General features: G+C 40.0%; 1 protein-coding gene across 2 annotated transcripts in view; it reads left to right on the top strand.

Annotated features, from left to right (window-relative positions):
* Nucleotides 1–19315, top strand: part of LOC122526980 (hemicentin-1-like) — a 181655-nt gene that overhangs the window by 152437 nt on the left and 9903 nt on the right. For both annotated transcript variants that reach the window (XM_043650718.1, XM_043650717.1), the window contains exons 4-6: nt 1110–1293; nt 2846–2981; nt 10014–10222. In XM_043650718.1, the coding sequence (XP_043506653.1) occupies nt 1110–1293; nt 2846–2981; nt 10014–10222 (529 nt within the window). The remainder of the gene's footprint in view (nt 1–1109; nt 1294–2845; nt 2982–10013; nt 10223–19315) is intronic.

The following is a 19315-nucleotide window of genomic DNA, read 5'->3' as shown; positions in this document are numbered from 1 at the left end:
CGCCGCTTAGAGAAACGACGGAGGTGAAACGAGAGAGAGAGAGAGAGAGAGAGAGAGAGGGTGGCCGGGAGAGAGAAGAGGTGAAAACCTCTCGGTGGCGCAGGGCTTGAGAGGATTCCGGTAACGAGGAACGATCCAAGTCCCTTTTCGTCCGTCGATTAAACGATCGAGGCAAAACGCTGACATACGCCGGCCATTGTCTACCTACGGGGTGGAAGAGGAAGGGGGAGGTCTGTTGGTGCCACTCGGCCCTCGATTTACGCGGCTCGCTTTACCCTCGATTCGTTTTCCATTCGCCTTGCCCGCGTACCGATTCCAACCCGCTAACGCTAACGACTCGTCTTCGAGCGGAATCTGAAGAACGGCTAGGAACTATTGTATTTCAGACGTGCACGAGAGGAGAGCCGGTTACCCGGGCAGATCGGGTCGACTGCCTCCTACGTAAATAGTCGTTGGTTTATTGTATTATTTATAAGTATTCAGAATGGTAGTAGGCAAGGGCTCGTAGTGTTTCACGAGCACTTCCGGAAATGAAAACGACACGCCAAATAGACTCGAGTATCGATGGGTAGAGATGGGATCGAGCGGCTCGTAAATAAAATTGAATCACTTCGAGATCGAATGGTGAACTTTCGATTCAGAAATTCTCAGCGTAACGGGGATTTTATTTTCGTTTTTCAATTATCGCAGCATACGATTTTCATTCCCTTTGATTTGTCGATTTAACGTATCCGCTGTCGAGCAGTTCTTTTTAAATTCTTTTTTCAATATACACTGCAACTATCGACCATGTATATCTTTCACTTTCAGAGAATTCCCGAATGCTGCAGACGGACGATTCTCATTCTCATTCTCATTCTTGAAGATGAAGCTACATTTTGAAATAAAATTAAAACATTCGTTGCGCCGAATACATCTTACTTTCTATTTTTTCATTTTTGAATGTCCAGAATTCAAATTACAGATTGCACGAAGCGTATTCAAACGCGACTCGATCCCGTTCCTGCTGATCTACAGCCTCCTCCTCGGCTTCGAAAGATGATTGAATCGAGAGCAGCGGCAGCAGCAACGATTTAAACGACCTAAAGATGGAATCTAAATTGTTTCAGCCGATCGGCATGCACTTGAAGAAATACGAGTGGGTGGGGCGGCCAGACATCGGCGATTGTTCCCTCTGGGTCAGGTCCGCCGCATTGGAGTTCGACGACGGCCTCTGGCAATGTCAAGTGACAGCCAGCGATTTCACCACGCAGGACGCGTTGGCATCCGAGCCGGCGAGGCTGGTCGTCAGAGGTAAATATCTTAGAAACTCAACAACAGCGCGCCAACAATCCCGATCCGATTCGATGAAAGCGACCGCTAATGCTAATCACCGCGTTAAACACCTCATGCGGACTAACAGGCTTCCTATTTTCCACGCAGGGGCCATTTCTCTGTCACGTTCCGGTGTATTGTGCCGCGCGGCTACAAACCGGAGCGCGGCGTGGTCATCAAAGCCCCCGCGTTCGTCGCGTTTCATTGTCGTTATTTCCATTGTGACGAAATTAACGCGTTACTCGCCCCAGGTATCAGCCGTATCAGCGGCAGAAGACAATGCCGAATCGAGGGTGAAGTTACGGAACTGGGTCGTCGCGGGGAAAATTCTACCGACGGATCGCGTCAAACGTTACGTCGCGTTCTTTGTAAAAGAAATCGGGCACCGCGACGTGTTCGACGATCGACGATGCGGCATTGATTGAGATGAATGTTACTGTTCGATTCATAGATCACGACGGACAAATTACAAATTACGGTCTGTATGTCGCAGTGAGTTGCGGAGCGGAGGCTCTTGAGACGTTGTGAAAATAGGTACATAATAAAATAAAATAAGTAAATAAGTAAATGAGACAAATAAATAAGTAAAATAAATAAATGTAATGAAATTAATTAATTAATTCAATTCAATCAGTAAATAAGATAAGTGGATATAATGAAGTAAATAAATAGATTGAATTAAATAAGTAAATAAGATAAATAAATAAATAAGCAAAATAAAATAAATAAATATATAAATGGCTGTGCTTGAAGCGTTGTTACTGATGTATAAAAATAGCGATGCATGCGTCAACCGTCTGTATAGTAAATCATTTCGCATAGTGGCTGCAGACTTTTTTTGCATTCTTCAACGTATTATTTATTTATTTAACGAGTTTTCGGTCGCGTCCGATACCATAGAGATAATGCATGGAAAAATCGCAATATCGATTAGGCACATTCAGAGAAAGAAATGCCAAAGTGTCGTGAGAAAAATCAAGTTCGCAAGATGCATAAAATGACTTGTTAATGATCATTTTCACGAATATAATCAAAGCCTAAATAGAAATTTGTTTTATCTGCTGTACGTCACAATAAATTCTCTTAAGAAAAAAATCTTTAAATATGTTTTTAATTATTATTAATAATTTTTTTTTTTCTGATTCCATTACAAACAGGAAAATGTCAGAAGCAGCATCTCCAAAATTCGCGTTCGTTTCTCGTTCGTTCATCTCTATCTTGCCACTTATCCTCGTGATCATGGAAACAGTCTCTGTTGAGAGAAGTTCGGTTCGAGTAATTTCCAAAATCAAGTGCCACCGTGTGCCTCCGCGAAAGCGAAGTTCGTTAAATCGTATGATAAGCGAGTTGTCGCGGGATCGCGGCGAGTCGATCGAGATATACCACCTGACAAAAGGTAATCAACGACGAGGCGATTAAATGATAACGCGACGATAACGAGCGACGTCCGGAGGGACGTCAGGACGCGTGCTCCCCGAATATCCCAGCCGCGCGACGGCCAAATTAACCTCTGCTAATTTTCTCATTCCAGTCAGCCCTCAACGACCGCAGATAGAGTACGCGGATCGTCTAATTCTACCAGGCAGCAACGTGACAGCCCGAGCAGGTGAGATCGCTACGCTCACTTGCAGAGCGCGGTATGGGAATCCTTCGCCTCTAATTAAATGGTTCGTAATTGTTGCACCGTAGCTTACCGTCTGCCGCGCCAGCCCCTTCCTCAGGTCGCGACCTTTTTCCCCCCACTGGATTCACTCTTTGTCTCGGTCTGATTGAAATTGGAACACGGTTCGATCAAAAATATACACGTGTGATATAACAGATCGTTGTGATACGACATACGGTTCAAGTGAAGAATCTCTTTAATTTGATCTTGACATGTATTCAGCAGTGTGATTGTAAATCGCGCTGTCGTTGTTGAAATTTTAAAATTATCAAAAGATTGATAGACGAAAAGAATGAGCATTTTAAATATTTTCAAAATGTTAGTCAGTACAAAGGGAATAACGTAATAAATTTTGTAGACAAAAGGGTTCCGAAGATATCGAGATCACCCAAAAATATATATTTTTCGATCCATTAATCAATGCAACTTGACATTTTCTACAAAGAAGTAAGTAGAATAATTTAGTAGACATTTTGACCTAAATGCCATTTCTCTCCTTCCTCGATAAATTTTGCAAAACTAAAATCTAATGAAATACTCTAATCTAAATTAATAATTTCTGTCGATATATGTAAGTTAATATTCTTCCTACGGATCAAAATATTTATACAGATACAATTTCATTTTTAAAAAAATATAAATGGAGATAATCTCGAAATCTTCGAAGCTCCTTCTCCAACAAAAAAAATTAATTACCACCATATTATGCCCTCCCAGTGTTGAACAACTTCGGTTAAGACAATAACAAAGTTTCTTTTCGTATCAGCAAAAATATCTAAGATACTCAAGTTAAGTGGAACAACCTGTAAAATGTAATACGTTTGTATTCTGCCACAGATTGGAATCAGATTAAACAGTCCCATTCGAAGTATTATACATTTTATATGAATTTCGTCCTGTCCGAATACTTATAGATGATGGTGTACGTGTAACATGGCGAGTCATCGGATTTGCATGTAAAAGAGCAAGAACGAGCATGATCAATTCTTCCCACGGGGTTAAAAAGCACCGATTCCACGTCGGTTCGTTCGCGTATCATCTCTTTGACCTGGTCGAGCCATTTTTCTTTCCCTTCCCTCCTTGTAAAAGCATTTTAATACTCCTCGCGGAGAGAATGACACTTCTCCCCTTATAAATTACTGTTTTCGCGCAAACACGACGCGGGGATTATAAACGCGGCACTCCCGATCGCGTTTCAAAGTCGTTTTTCTCTACAGCGAACAAAGCGCCCGACGACGATTCGTTTCGTCGTTTTGATCGGCCGTGGTTAACCAATAATCCAGAAAAGAAAGAAAAGGAAAGGGAATGGGAAGAACAATCGTAAATTGCAAGCTCTTTGAAATTATAAGCTCGCAGTTCCTTTCGCGAATTTATTATACGAATCCGGTTACGTGGCAGTAGCTATTCATTGGAGAAATTGCAGAGTGCAGACGTTGTGAATGCACTCCTGCGAACGATCGAGTCGCTTATGCGTGTCGCATACTCCTGGCACCTGCAGCGAGAGTCGAAAGCGAACAAAAATGACGTTCGCGTAACGTTACTAAGAGAGGTAGTGACATGGTAGTACATGTTTGGAGAAACACATAAACTCAAACTAAATGCAACGCATCACGCAAGTATCGTCAGACACGATGGAGATGACATTAAAATTTGAAACTGGACAATTGTTAAAGAGTCCGAATATTTAGGTAGCTTGAAATCGAGTTTAGTTGTCACGAAAATTCAATTTTGACAAGATTTAAGATTCGAAACGTACCGATTATGTTCTATTGCGATTTCCAGATCTTAACATAAAGTAGAATATTATATAAACTTTGTGTGAATTATAAATACAGTGAATTAACAAACACCTAATATTCTTATAAAAAAAAAAAAAAAAAAAAAAAAATCCTATGAAAACAAATGATACATTTTTCCACGAACAGTGGAATGCAGTAGCAATTTTTTAATAACGAATTATACAATAATAATACAAATAATTGTGAATCAAGTTCTACCGGTAATACCCTCTGATAAAATCATGTAAAATTAATTAAAATTTGACTCGGGAAGCAAACGGCCGGAGTTTATTCCGACCGCGACAGAAAATTCCTAGAAAATATCGGGCAAATTTCGCAAAACTCCCGCGAGGCGTACATTCACGTTTCCACTCTCGTTGCACGCAAAACTATGCAGTCAATCGGACTGTAATTCCACTCTGGTGGAGAGGAAGGGAGATGCTCGTCGCGTCATTGGCCTGAACGACAGGGACAAAACGTGGCGGGATTGCCGCGATCGTAGATTCGCCGGCCTTAATTCCTCGACAAGTTAATCAACGCTACTCGCGCGAACTAACGCGCGTTCTACGCGGGGGGAACCACCGTCGGCCTGTTGGTTTCGTTCAGTCGCCTGCTTTCCCGTTGTTCCCGCGCCCCTGGGGTGCAAGCAAACCCCGGTAGCCTCTTAACTTCGTCTAGATACCGGTCGGAATGGATCATGATTATTCATGGGCAACCAACCGTGCCCTGCCACCATCGGCAAGATCCACCGGGTGCATTACGAGAGGGATGCTCGCGCGCTGGGAGAAGGAGGGGAGGAAACTAACCAGCTCCTCGAGCAAATGAGACCTGTGCATATACCCGTGCGAAACACGACGAGGGCTCCCGGGCTCCTCTTCCTCCCATTGAAATAATAGCTCCGCGAGGAGGACCGTTTCTTCTCGCGATTGGCAAAGTGACTTCATCGGGACACGCCGGCGAATTCAATTGAAAAATTCGATTCGATCTCTCTCCGTAGCTTCGGTTTCCTCATCGTAGTTTCAGTTTCGCTGGCACTGCATACGTAAGCAGGTATTTACTACTCAGAGACAGGGGGAGGGGGGAGGGATCAAGTTCAATGCGTGTATTTACTAGTACTAGAGGTGGATTAGATCTGACAATGAGTTTCGTTCCCGAGTTTCAACGAGTGCAGTATATTTAATATATATATATTAATATTTAATATAAATTGTATCATGTCACGTTGAATTTTATAAAATGTATACAGTAAACACGAATAATTTTGCAAAGCGAGGTGTTATACAGTCTGGTTCTGAGCTCTAGAGTAATTACCAGGATATTTGTGCTCCGAGTGAAGACAAATAACAACAATAAATTGAAAATAGTGAGTGAGAAAAAGTTTTCATTGACTTTTTATTTTCTTCGATAAGTAAATGAATCATTTTCAACTGAGCTTTTATTCGATTCAACTCGCTGAAATGAAGTAACGAATAACACATGGTGAAATGGTGAAACTATTTTGGGAAGTTATTCGTACAACGGAATGAAAAGTTATTTTATTTGATAGACAAATAAAATCGAATAATTTCGAGAAGAATCATATGCTTGGTCAATATATAAACTAACGTCAGATTATTTCAAGATAAAATCGAGTCAAATAAGAACACATGTTATCCTTCTATCCGATGTTTGACAAAATTATTTGTAGAAACAAATACAAAATACAAAATCAGAATTGATAGTCGAATAGTCAAACAGTTTAAAGAAGAACCACTTGCTAACCTCCGACACCCTCTGCATCAGTAGGTGTCTTCCTTTCATCTGAATCTTCCATCTTCTGAAAGATTATTCATCCCTTTTAGTCGCCTTTTACGACACGCAGGGATTACGATGGGCCTATTCTATCCCCCGAGCCCATAGGGGGAAAACCTAATCTTAATATAAAATAAACTAAGATTATTCCAAGATAAACTCGAGTCAAGTAAGAGAAATATATTCTTCTACCCAATAGAGGATGAAACTTAATTTGACAAAATCGTTTGTCAAAACAAATACAGAATAGAAGAATATGTATCATCTGATAGCCAAATGATCAAACAATTTAGAAAAAGGATCACCCGCTTGACCAGATAAAATCGAGTGAAACAAGAAAGTATATTATTTAATCCAAATAATGCCGAAACCATCACTCAGAAAGATCTCGAAACCAACGACTAGATATTCGATAGGTGCTCGATCCCGTTCGAGTCCGCTTGAAAAATATTGTTTTCATTTTCGACAAGTAGTAGAGGTATACTCGAATCCAACAATTGAAGGCGACGCGCTCGATCCCATCTGTCTATCTACGCTCGGCTCGAGCTGAACCTGGCAAACTCGCAGCAATTACAGTGGTAATCGTTCGATTACCGAGAAACGACGTTCACTTCCTTCCCTCGCCAGACACGGTGCGCAACGCGCGTGAAAGACACGGGCTGGAATTAAGTTGTCCAAAGTCCGCGCGAGGCGAAATCAACTGGGGGAGAGAGAGAGAGCTCCGGCGCCAACTAATCGAATCAATCGCTGCGAAAAGGAGCAGCGTTGCTCGGCGATGATTGAACGCGAGCACGCTGCTCGCGTAGAAAACGGCTGCAATCTAAAAGCATTCAAAGCTTCTTCTCCTCCTCCCACACCCACCCCTTGGAAACCAATGTTATTACTCGGATCCTTCCGGCCCGAGCTACACTCCGTTTCAATTTCCTTGCTTGACCTTTTACGATCTCTTTCGTCTCGCTCGATTTGCGACAGACGGGGGGGGGGCTCTTCGAAATTTCCGTGGCGTGGAAATTTCGAACAAACGCGGTGCAACGGCCGCTAGACAGGCATCGGATGATCGTGGCGTCGACGGAAAAATAAGTCAAAAAGATCGGATAATATCTATTTGTTCAGAGACTTTGTTTTCCAGGGACTCGAGTTTGAAAATACACGTATGCCGATCGCGTATCTCTACTTTTGAACTGTGTCTTGAGAAATCGTGTTTGTGACCACGTTAAATAAATTAATTAACTTTATTTAGGATGATAATAATTATCTGACAGTAGAAGAAACATTAATTTAATTATGGACACGTACTTTCAAGTATAAATATGTGTATGTATACACTTATGTATATATAGAATGAGTAAAACGTTGAAATCGTTCATCGATGTCTTACGCAAATTTTCCTTGGACGTTTATTGATATTTCCGTAGTCAAAAGGACTCGTTTCAAGCGTGAAGCCCCTGACAATCGTAAGTTCGCTTTTTTTTTTTTTTTTTTTTTCAAAGGTGACGTTACATCATGTAACAGGTGGAAAAGCGAGGATATTATTTTCTCGGAAATTGTCAAACTTCAAACGCGTGTAAAAACGTTGAAAAATTTTCTCGCGAGTAAATCGTTTTCAACGATCTTTCAAACTTGCTGTAATACGATTTTTCTTTCATCATTTTATTAACTGTTGAATATCGAGGTCAAAATTCTAAAAAAATCCTAAAGTTTCATTATGCAACACTGATGTTGAATAAAATGATTAAAAAAAAAAAAAAATCTTCAAGATAAGTAACAGTGGATGTGATCACGAGAAAAAGTATCCTCATTTTTGAAAAAAAAAAAAAGCAAACTCGCTTTGAAATGAAGCCAAATGGACCACTAAATGGTCTTCTTTTTACGAAGTTTAAATCATCGACAATTTTTCATTGTTATCGGTGCAATTGTGCTCTCCGTCATGAACGAAGTACGTAGAACAAAATTTTCCCGATCAAGACTTCTGTTAAGAATCTTGCAGAGATTAAACGAAAAGAACTTTATTCTTTCCTTCCGACTTCCTCTTCACATAAAATGTTCTTCGCCGTGGCTATCGTGGTTTTCAAGTAGTTCATCGCGTTTTTCTTTAGCTCTTTGATTTGTAGAAAATCCGTTTCCTATGCACGGCCAGGCATCCACGTGTCGGCGCAGTTATTTATTGGAGTAACTGCGGCGTGCGCCGCGTCCTATCAACGCGATAAATAATCCGGACTAAGTAGATCCAACCGTTTTACAACGACGCGTCTAAATTGCCGCGTCGAAGGAAAAGTTATGGCGATCGATCGAGCCGCCTCTCGCTCGTGTTCACCCTCTTTCGATCTTTTCTCGCGACGCGGCGACGCTCGAAATACACGCAGCTGGAAAATCACTATCCTCCTCGACCCACCGCGCGAGGATACAGTTCGCGGAGAACAATGAGATCTCGCCGTTAGAACTTGAGATACTCGGAGATTCCAGAATGGCGTGGCAAGCTCGGTGGTGATTATGTTTCAATCTTTGGTTTCATAAAGAAGTGAGAGAGAGTGGGAATAGCCTTGGGCGTTATTCGAATAAAATATTTCAAAAATGATCATTCAAGTATGTACGTCGTGTTATTTGATTCAATATCGTCTCGGAATTATGCCGCTAGTTTATTTGTTATATCGCTATTATTTGAACAAGCAAATGATTCCTCTCGTAATTATTTCATCGTTTAACTATCGAGTACAATAATTTATTTTATTTCTTCAGTATAATTCCTCGGATATTGAGTGAGAACAAATGAGAATAACCTTGGGCATTATTTGAAAAATGATCATCTAGATAATACAACGTCCTAGTTTATTTGAACGAGCAAATGATTTCTCCAACAATTATTTCGTCGTTTGACTGCCAAGTATAATAATTTATTTTCGTCCCGTGTTCTGCACTTGTACTTTTACAAACAATTCCTCGAACCTTGATTGTTTATCATGTAGATAGATATCGTCGACTGCGTGAGAAGTACAAATTTAGAGACATCCAAGAATAAATAAATCATTGCTTACTTTGTTTTAATATCACAATGTCAAAATAACAATCGTGATTTAACTTCCGTGATGAAATGTCACTTCTTACTCAGATTATTTGCTATTCCGACTCAGACGAACGACCACTCGCGTCAACTTCAATTTAATTTGACGAAGTTTCTCATAAATGAAAGCGAATTCGTCAGTCGAAATTGTTATTTTGGAAATTAAATTAAATTCGAAAGCGAGATTAAAGGCGAACGGGGGCGGATGGGGAGACGAAACGTCGAAGAGAAGAGGGAAAACACGATGCAAGCAAGCAAGCAAGCAAGCAAGCAAGCAAAGCTAGGATGCAAGAAGGTCGCGGCGAGAGAAGAGACGGGCTCGGCGCGCCGAGAGTGTGATTTCACTGCGCGCAGAGTTGTTACAGAGCAGCCATTGGAAATGCAAATTTTCGCGGGGGAATGCTCGCAGGTACGTGGGCGAGACGGAAGTGAGGACTCTCAGGCCGCAGGTAAACTCCACGGAGATAGATAACCCGCGAACCTGGGCCACTTACAGCGTATGCGAGATCATGGCCGAGCGATCGCGTTACGGGCAGCCGATCCGATGCGTCGCCATTCATCCTGCATACGACAACCCGACCATGTCGTCCAGCACGGAAGTCAGATTCGACGTCAGATGTGAGTATACATCGCCTCTTTATTATATATAAATAATCATACACTTTATTATATATCTATATAGTATTTTTTTAATATATATTAATATATAATTCATATGTTTTATTATATAATTTAATAAATAGTATTATATTGGTAGTATACTTTATTATATATACTAAATATAATAGTATTTTTTTAATATATAATTTAGGTTTTATTATATAATTTAATAAATAGTATTATATTGGTAGTATATTTTATTATATATACTAAATATAATAGTATTTTTTAAATATATAATTTTTTAATATATATTAATATATAATTTATGTTTTATTATATAATTTAATAAATAGTATTATATTGGTAGTATACTTTATTATATATACTAAATATAATAGTATTTTTTTAATATATATTAATATATAATTTATGTTTTATTATATAATTTAATAAATAGTATTATATTAGTAGTATACTTAATTATATACATATGTGTACTTAATTTATTCAACTGTGTAAACCTAAATTAACTGTTTAACTACTTGATTATATATTTACATAATATATATATATATATATATAAAATATTATATATTACTAAAAAAAAATATGGGTCTACGATGACGAATTTAGGGCAACAGTGCATGTTCTTTTTCTGAGAAATCTCACGTTTATGGCAAATTCTGTTCCGAAGATGAACCATTCTACAGTTAAAAAACATCTGTCCTATAAACTAGACTACACCTCGCTGCACCTTGCACTGTCCACTACAGAATGCCTCTACAAACGCCATGACGGACCACGTCAATGGAGTTATTTTCGCCTTATCCAGTTTGGAAACTCGCTGGAGCTAACCAACGAAATATCCGCGCTCGCGACTGTGCGAGCGAAAATTCCGGGCGCGCCTTGTTCAACCCTGCTCGAACGTAACGATTTTAACCCCGGCTCCGATATCGAACACAAATATTGTTTCTGCTGCGTTCTTATTTTAACGCGGCGTTCGCGCACCGACGGGGATTAAAATCGAAGGAAATTAATTCCGGCAACTACTTTAACAAACGATATCGAGTTACACCGACGACGTTACCGGACGTTAACGATTTTCGTATAAAATCGGGACGCACCCCGTTGGGTGTCCCCAACCCGTTGGCAAAGGACACCCTTATTACAAAGTCTTTCCGCAATCACTCCTCGTTACTCTAACGCGGATTAGCGGGCAGATTAATATTTAAGAATAATCACCGTTATCCGGCCGATTCTCCGAGGCCCCCGCGATGATAGATCAGCCGCCGGATCAACCTCCAGCCAACTTTTCCTCCCGTAGCGCCAACTTTTTTAACGAGATCTCCGCTCGGTTGGAAACAATTTTTTTTTCTTTTTTTCGCGATGGAGGGAGGGTCGAAAGACGCGCAAGTAATTTCCAGGTATCCACGGGGGTAGTTCGATCGTCTGCCTCGGCTGAATTTATTTATTTCGATTCCGAAAACCCAAAGTAAGACGAAGTACGGGATTAAAACTCTAGCATTGCCCTTCGCGCAATCACACCCGCTCTTTCCTCTCAATAGAGGTGTGCGTGTACGCATATGTCGAACGATAAGTTTAATCACCTCGTTTCACGCAGCTTTCGCTGGCAAAGCTTTCGCCTCTGTGAAATTCTCTATGTCAATTTTCTAAGTCATTACGGTTGTTGTTACGATCTTTGATGATTAGTAAATATCAGCAAATCTTCTCCGTTATCAGTTCTTGGCGAAGGAATTGGGATAACTCTCGGTTCTTCAAAAATTTCAGAGATCCAAACAAAATTTAATTTGTACATAATAATACGTTAATCGATTAATAATTTTATCAAATTTTGTGTATTAATAATTTGTATAATCGAGTGTTTATCGTATGAATGAAAATCGAGTAATTTTCACGTGATTAAGCGAATGAAACATTTACAATAGATTTGAATCGTCCAAAAATTAAGCTGTAATTGAAGCAAGGCGGGAAAGCACAAAATTACTAATCACCAAAATTTATTACACGTGATATGTACTTGTCTACATGTACTACTAATACTAATTGACCAAAATTATTATCAACTTTTATTTAGACTTTTAAATTTTGCTAGAAAGAATGACAAAAGACATTGGAAATTGTAAGTGTAACTGCAACAAGTAAAGAGGGGAAGCACGAATTAATTATTATTATGTCTAATACATTTACATTAATCAAAATTATTATCAGATTACACTGAGGATTTTCAAGTTTACTACAAATACAAATTGAAAATTGCGAGTGGCTTTTTAATGCTTTGGCCGACAACTGCAATAGTTGTGCCTCTGTTACTCGAGGGGTTGAATTGTCTCTGTGTCTTGTTATTTAATCGTCTCTATTACTCGAGGTTAAATTGCATAGGAAACCGAGTGCTTTTCTAGTCCGAGTACACTCTTCTTGTACTGTCCCAGGGCGATTGCCAACTTCTCAGCTTCCTATTATACTCGAGAGTCAATCGTACACACGGATTTTCTCACATTGTCTTGCAATAAACGACAACCATTTCGTTGCGGCGTTCATTCACGGCAAAGGTAAAACGAATAACGCGCAGTGTCGTTGATTTAAAAAGGTAAGGGAAGTTTATAGGGGAAAGTTTGGTGACGAGAGACGATCATTCGAACGAAAGAAACATCGTGCAACAAATACGTACACGGTTGTTAAATGGGAGGTCGACAGGAAGGGTGCGTGTGGATCGCGCTGACCTCAACCCCTACCGAGAGCAGAAACCTTCGCCGAGGCAACAGTTTAACTGTGCACACTGGCGCTGGTAACCGCGGGACCCTCATCAATCTCCCTCAAAACGTGCCGCCCTGACATCCTGCTTTCCGACCTTATCGACAATTCGAGCTCCGCTGCGTCGTTCAACAATTTTTGAATCGCTTTTTGCGAAACACCGCGACGAACAACAATGACTAATGGCCGGTGGATCGATTCGACACACTTTGCCGCCTCACCCAGAAAAATATCAATTGTTTGCGCAACGGCGAGCAAACAAAATCAAAAGGGATATTAACACGTACGACACTGCCTGACGATGATTCTGTTTCTGTAAACATTTTAAAATATTTAAGATTCGAGTAAGATGAATACGTCGTATGTGAAATTAAGATGAATTGTATGTGTCAAATTCCAGTGTTGTATTTACGAAAGTATTCCAACAGTTGACAGATGTTTAATTAAACTAGAAATAGCTGTAACAAACTGATGATCTTGTTCTCTCGTAAGCAAGTGAAATTCTATTTGTACAAAAGTTGACAGTAGGACGATCTTGTGATGGACGCTGCTATTTTGTTTTTTATTGTATAAAACCAGTTGGTAATTAACACTAGAACTACCAAGAACTAAAGCATAGAATTTTCATCATATTAAAGTGAAAAAAATAAAAATACAATAGAGTACACAAACTTTTATTCGTGTATTTTATAAAAGAATCGTTTAAACTTGTAAAAATATACTGTTTTGCATCTGTAGTATATCGAAAAAAATTATGAATTAGTTAATTATGATAGTTAATTATGAATTATTTTGACCATTTCGGTGGTTCTAGTGTTAATAAACGATACCTTTGTAAAATTAAAATTAAAATTGAGCATTCCCTTTCACGAAGCGAAACGCTTCGTAAATTCCAGTCAACGTGTTAATAATCGAGGTACTCTATCGCGCGCTCCTTCTCGTCAACGATCAAATAATCCAGCAAAATTTACACTTTCTATTAAAATTTACAGTTTATACCGTTCGCACGGAGCCAGCTACGTAACATTACAAACGCAATAAATTCATCTATACGATATAAATTACACAGTTACAAACTATCCGCCCTCCAATCGTTCTCTAACCGAATCTATAATTCAACCCGCCGTCGCGTCCTCCCTAATCGAATTGCGAACGCGATCCGTGCTTCACCCCCGGACGGAATCAAAATTTTTCACCTATTAATCGGTTCCGTTGCTTCTCTCGAGTTAGATCGATCAGCCTAACTCCCTCGCACCCTACTACGCCTGTGAAATTCGTCGCCGGTGAAATCGAGTTCGAATTTGAAGCTCTTTGAGGCGCGCCGCGATTTCTCGATTCCTTCGGGAGCCGAGCCTCCCCTTCGAGCTTCCGAGGGTGGTTTGCAAGCATCACCGGAACGGAAACGTAGACACGGGGATGGCTTGTCGCGTGTATTGATTAGGGGCATTAGCCGGCTGGGACTTTTTCAAGGGGAAATTGAAAAGTTCGCCTCGAAGCGGGGATATATATTCCGCGCCCGTGTGCCACACGGTCGATCGAAACGCCCACGGGGGAATTTCGAATCATCCTTCCGTCGTTTCGCTGTCCTCGCGCGTCCTCTTTCGGTCCGTTCGTCACCAGCTTTTTCCCGCCCCGCCGTTTACTTTGCCGCAACGACAGCTTGCGCTCGTTTGATGCATTTTGCAACCGGTCATGACCGATCGACGCCCTCGTTTCCATATCCCTATCCGTGTTTTTTCCCTTCAATCCCGCCTGGAGTTATTTGTTTGTTTGTTTGTTTATTTATTTGCGTGCAGCAGAGAAATCTTTCCCTTTTTTCTTGTTTCTTTTTTGGTAATCCGAGCAGAGCTAGATATGTACAACGAACACGGTCTTTCTCATTAGAGTGCAGTTAGCGATGTATGAAATTGAAATTTATTAAATTAAATTTGTAACAGAGACAATAAGTCATATCACGTGTATGGTGGAACGAACAAAATTCTTGTAACGAATTAATTCAGCTGTATATAGTTGAATTTCTATCTCGGATAGAATATGACTACGATAGATTGTTTTTTTTTTTTTTGTTTTTTTTTTTTTGTTTTTTAATATCACGTCCGAAATTTTTTCCCAGTTAGTACCAACAATAATGCGAATGTGAAATTCCATACAACTATTATTGCTTTATTCTGTTTACCAATCAATTCAAACCGAATCCGAATCTATCCACAAACTAAATATTTTTACGGAATCAATCTGAAAGATTGAAATCAAAACGGCGATTATAGGTGTAAGTAAAATCACTCGAAACCATGATCTGTGGACCATTGTAATCTGCGAAACACTTCTGGATATAATTATCTCCAACCTTTCTTTTTCTTTTTTGTTCTCTTTTTTTTTTTTTTTTTTACGTAACAGCTTTATGAAAAGTGCAAAAGTCGCGAAAGAAGCTCAAACAGCACGAAAGAGAAACGCATTGAAATAAAATTGCATTATGTTGCGATAGCTCTGTATACGCCGGTTTCAAAGAAGTTCGAACAAGTCCAGTTTTTCGTAGAGGCTGGATTCTACCGCCGATTAAAACGTAAAATTTCCATCAGTGATGTTAAAATGAAAAAAAAAAAAAAGAGAAAATAGGAAACAATTTATAATACAATGAAGCACTCTCCAAAAATACACCGTTTTGCGTCTGTAGAATATCCAACAAAAATTATTAGTTCTAGTGAAACGGGAGAAATAGCTGCGCGTAGCTAGTATTTAAAAGTCGACAGAGCTAGAATTGTAGGAGAATCGCAAGAATTGGTTTTGAAAAGCAATCTTTTGCTGGTCTCCAAGGTACAAATACAAGTACAACGATACGCGACATAACGCGATTTTTCGAAATTCCTTTCACGTGCAACAAAGCACCGCAGCATTCGAGTGCGTGTCGGCGCGGTAAAAAGAGTGACTTTCATCGTTTGTATCTCTCGTTGGTAACGGCATGCAATTTATAAATTAATTGTATTACAATACAACGCCGCCGACTAACAAAACGACGTCGCGATATTTGCCGCGTGTAACTCGCGCAATGTAATATTTGCGTATGATAAATAGATTTCGCGTCTTTCTCATATAATTCGTCCACGCGACGCAATCCTTTAATCTTCTGTAGCCACGTTAACAGTGACAGATAGCAAAATTGCTTATTTACGTTGATTAAAGATCGAAACCATTAATAATTAAAGGTGGAGTATTAAATTGCCGCAATATCGTAATACCAGTGTACTTCAGTTTCTTAAGATTTTGTAAAATTATGCAAAGGCGCGATGATGAAGGAAAAAAAAAAAAAATTGAACTACTCATATTGAGAAACAAGATTCGAGAGTGTGAATTAATTGAAATTAATCGACTCGTGAGACACCGCATTCCCCAAACTGAAATACTTTGCTCTCACAAATAATGATTTACGAACGATTTGATTTGTCTGCCACATGAAATAATTCGAAACGTGGCGTTTCGTTTTAACCCCTTAACCACGATGGATGAAATATTTCATCGTGCCAAGAGAACCATCTATTGCGTTTATTGTCGTATACATCGTCACGACATAGTTTGTCACGGCGACGTACACTGTGACTGTGACGATATATTTCGTCACCACAAAGTACACTACGGGCCGTCATCTTATGGAAAATAATCACCCAATGTGTATATAATCAATATTGGTATGTTTAGGGAGTTAAAGAGTTGCATGAATGACACTACATTGCAAAAATATCACGTCCAAAGCGTACGATGTTTCGTCTTCGAATACGAAGAAGTTAACTCTTTAAGGGCCCTTCAACTTCTTTGTCTGTCAATTTAACACATTTTTCTTGTAAAGGATCACATATCAATTCATAATGAATAAATAGTACTAATAATAATATAAATAATACTATAATAAATAAATAATAGTAATATTATTATTATTATAGTAATAATAGTAATATAATTATTTCTATAATAGTAATAATAGTATAATAAATAAAAATGTAACAATTTAGTCTGTTTATTGTTAATAAAAAAATAAACAGATTAAATTTTTTTATTATTATAATAGTAATAATTATTTGTAATTATTAGTAATATATTATTAGTAATTATTACTAGAGTAATATAATTATTACTATAATAGTAATAAATAAACGTATAAAAATTTAGTCTGTTTATTGTTAATAAAAAAATTTGCAAGTTTAATCATCTTTTCATCGTAGATATTAACTCTTTTACCACTGTGTCAATTTGATACTGCCAAAAAAGAAATAAATTGAATTATAGAAAATTTAATTCGACTCGTATTGTTTCCAAAAATTTCACACTGCGCACTGTTCGTCTACGATTAGACAACTGACCACCTTGTCGAGAGAAATACTAGTCTGTCGAAGCAGAAAGGGAAAGGAGGAGAAGAAAGAGCGATCACGAAGGTCCAAGACGAACAAATTTATGCGAAAGGGGTGTTAGCGCGGTGGGTGCAACTGATGCGAGAGAGTCGGCCAGAGTCGCATTACTTCTGGCAGTCGTTCTTTAGGTAAACTTCAAACGGCTCTGTTTTTATAGGCGATGGTGACGGTGGATCGAACAAAAGGGAGAAAGGGTTGAAACAAAGAGACGAGACGGAGAAAAAGGAAAACAGAGAGAGAAAGAGAAAGAGAGAGAGTGAGAGTGAGAGAGCGGAGGCGCGCGCTCGAGAGAGCCCCGGCCCGGGCTTTTGTGCCTCGCGAAACAGAAATTTTCTGTTTCAAGCCTCCGTTTTCCCCCCTTGGAGGAGAATTTTTCATCGCCCCGGTGCCCTCTCTAATTAACCCGGCGCGCGGCGAATTCGTTAATTAACCTTTATCCGATGTATCATCCACGAGGTGAATTGCTGCACGCGGAACAACGAGAAAAATCGCCGACAACACGCTGACAAACGTTTAAATATTGATAAACGCGCGTGTCTGTACGTATTTGCCGGCGAACCGACGATAAAACAACGCAAGTGAAGGCAAACGCAAACGTCGAAGTTCCTCCTCCGCATTTGCAAACAAAACAGCTCGAACAACGTTAGCTTTTCACGTTCTTTCTTCGTCTCGATCCGCGAGAAATCGCTGAAAATTGAACGAAAGACGAATGAATGCTTCGATATCGAGTCGCCTGACGGCCGAACGAACCCGCTCAGGGGAGAATTTTTCGTCGCCGCGGCACTCGCGCAGAATTTATCGTCCCCGCCGTTCCCCCGTTGCTCGCGATAATGAATTTGTTTCGATCAACGTTGCGCTCGTTTGCTCGTAATTTACTGGGTACCGATGCTGATCGAATATTCATGAAGCATTGTTCGAAAACGAATGCCGGGGCTACAGAATTTATTGAAAACTCCAGAAGAGGCTGACGCGCGATTTATGCACCGGGGCGGCGGCCAGTAGGGTAGTTTCCGAATGTACAGCTGACGATGTGTCCTCCCCCGTTTCTGTCTTCTGTAAACTTCAAACTGTGCTGCAACTGCGATAGCCCCGGGAGCTGCGTGTCCGGTCTGAATGCCAAAATTTTTTTCTCTTTTCTTTCCTTTTATTTTTTTAACTTTTTTTTCTTTTTTTTTTTCATTTTTCACCATGCCTCCGCCGCCGATCGATCGATCGCGTTCTCCCTGGTGCTTTTCTTCTCGTCCCGTGCGTTCTCTCTCTAGTGCGATTTTTCGTTCGAAATCATCCCGATCGTTGGAACTCTGTGTCTTTAATCGGTAGGTAGGCGATTTCTTTATTTACGAATAAAGAAATTCACGAGAAAGAGAGGAGAAAATCGTCTAAATTCGAATCGAATTTCCTCGAACGATATAGTAACTCGTAAACTAAATTCTCTCGCGTCTTACATTTGCCGTAAAAACGAACTGATTTCATTGACAATCGAACGAAACGAACGTACATCCGCCAACTTTTATTTTCCCTCGCTCTCGATCGCGTTCCCGCTGTAAATGAATTACAGAAAATTGAAATTAAAAATATAATCGTGCTGCCGGTCGAGGGTCGGGGGATGGCGAACGGGTGGGTGACGAGCGGACAGGGGCGACAGTGACGAGCCACGAGTTTCGAAGATGCCAGTCACACGCGGTTAACTTCCCCAGTTTTGCGTCCGTCAGTGTGGACGAAACGCGTGGGACAGAGTCACCGGTGTGACAGAAGAAAGAAAAGCAAAAGAAAATAGGTTGACCGATCGAAACAGCTGCGGAGGCTTTTCCGCGGAGAAACACGCCGCGCAACCAAATAAATAGGGTTGACCGGTTTGGCACACACACACACACAGCACACCACACACAACGACGCGCACTGAGCCGACCGGTGTCCTATAAAACACAGACAGTCA

This window comes from Frieseomelitta varia, unplaced genomic scaffold (genome assembly GCF_011392965.1).
Source record: "Frieseomelitta varia isolate USP_RPSP 00005682 unplaced genomic scaffold, Fvar_1.2 scaffold_206, whole genome shotgun sequence".
NCBI classification, from domain to species: Eukaryota; Metazoa; Arthropoda; class Insecta; order Hymenoptera; family Apidae; genus Frieseomelitta; species Frieseomelitta varia.
This window is presented reverse-complemented; position numbering and strand designations above follow the sequence as displayed.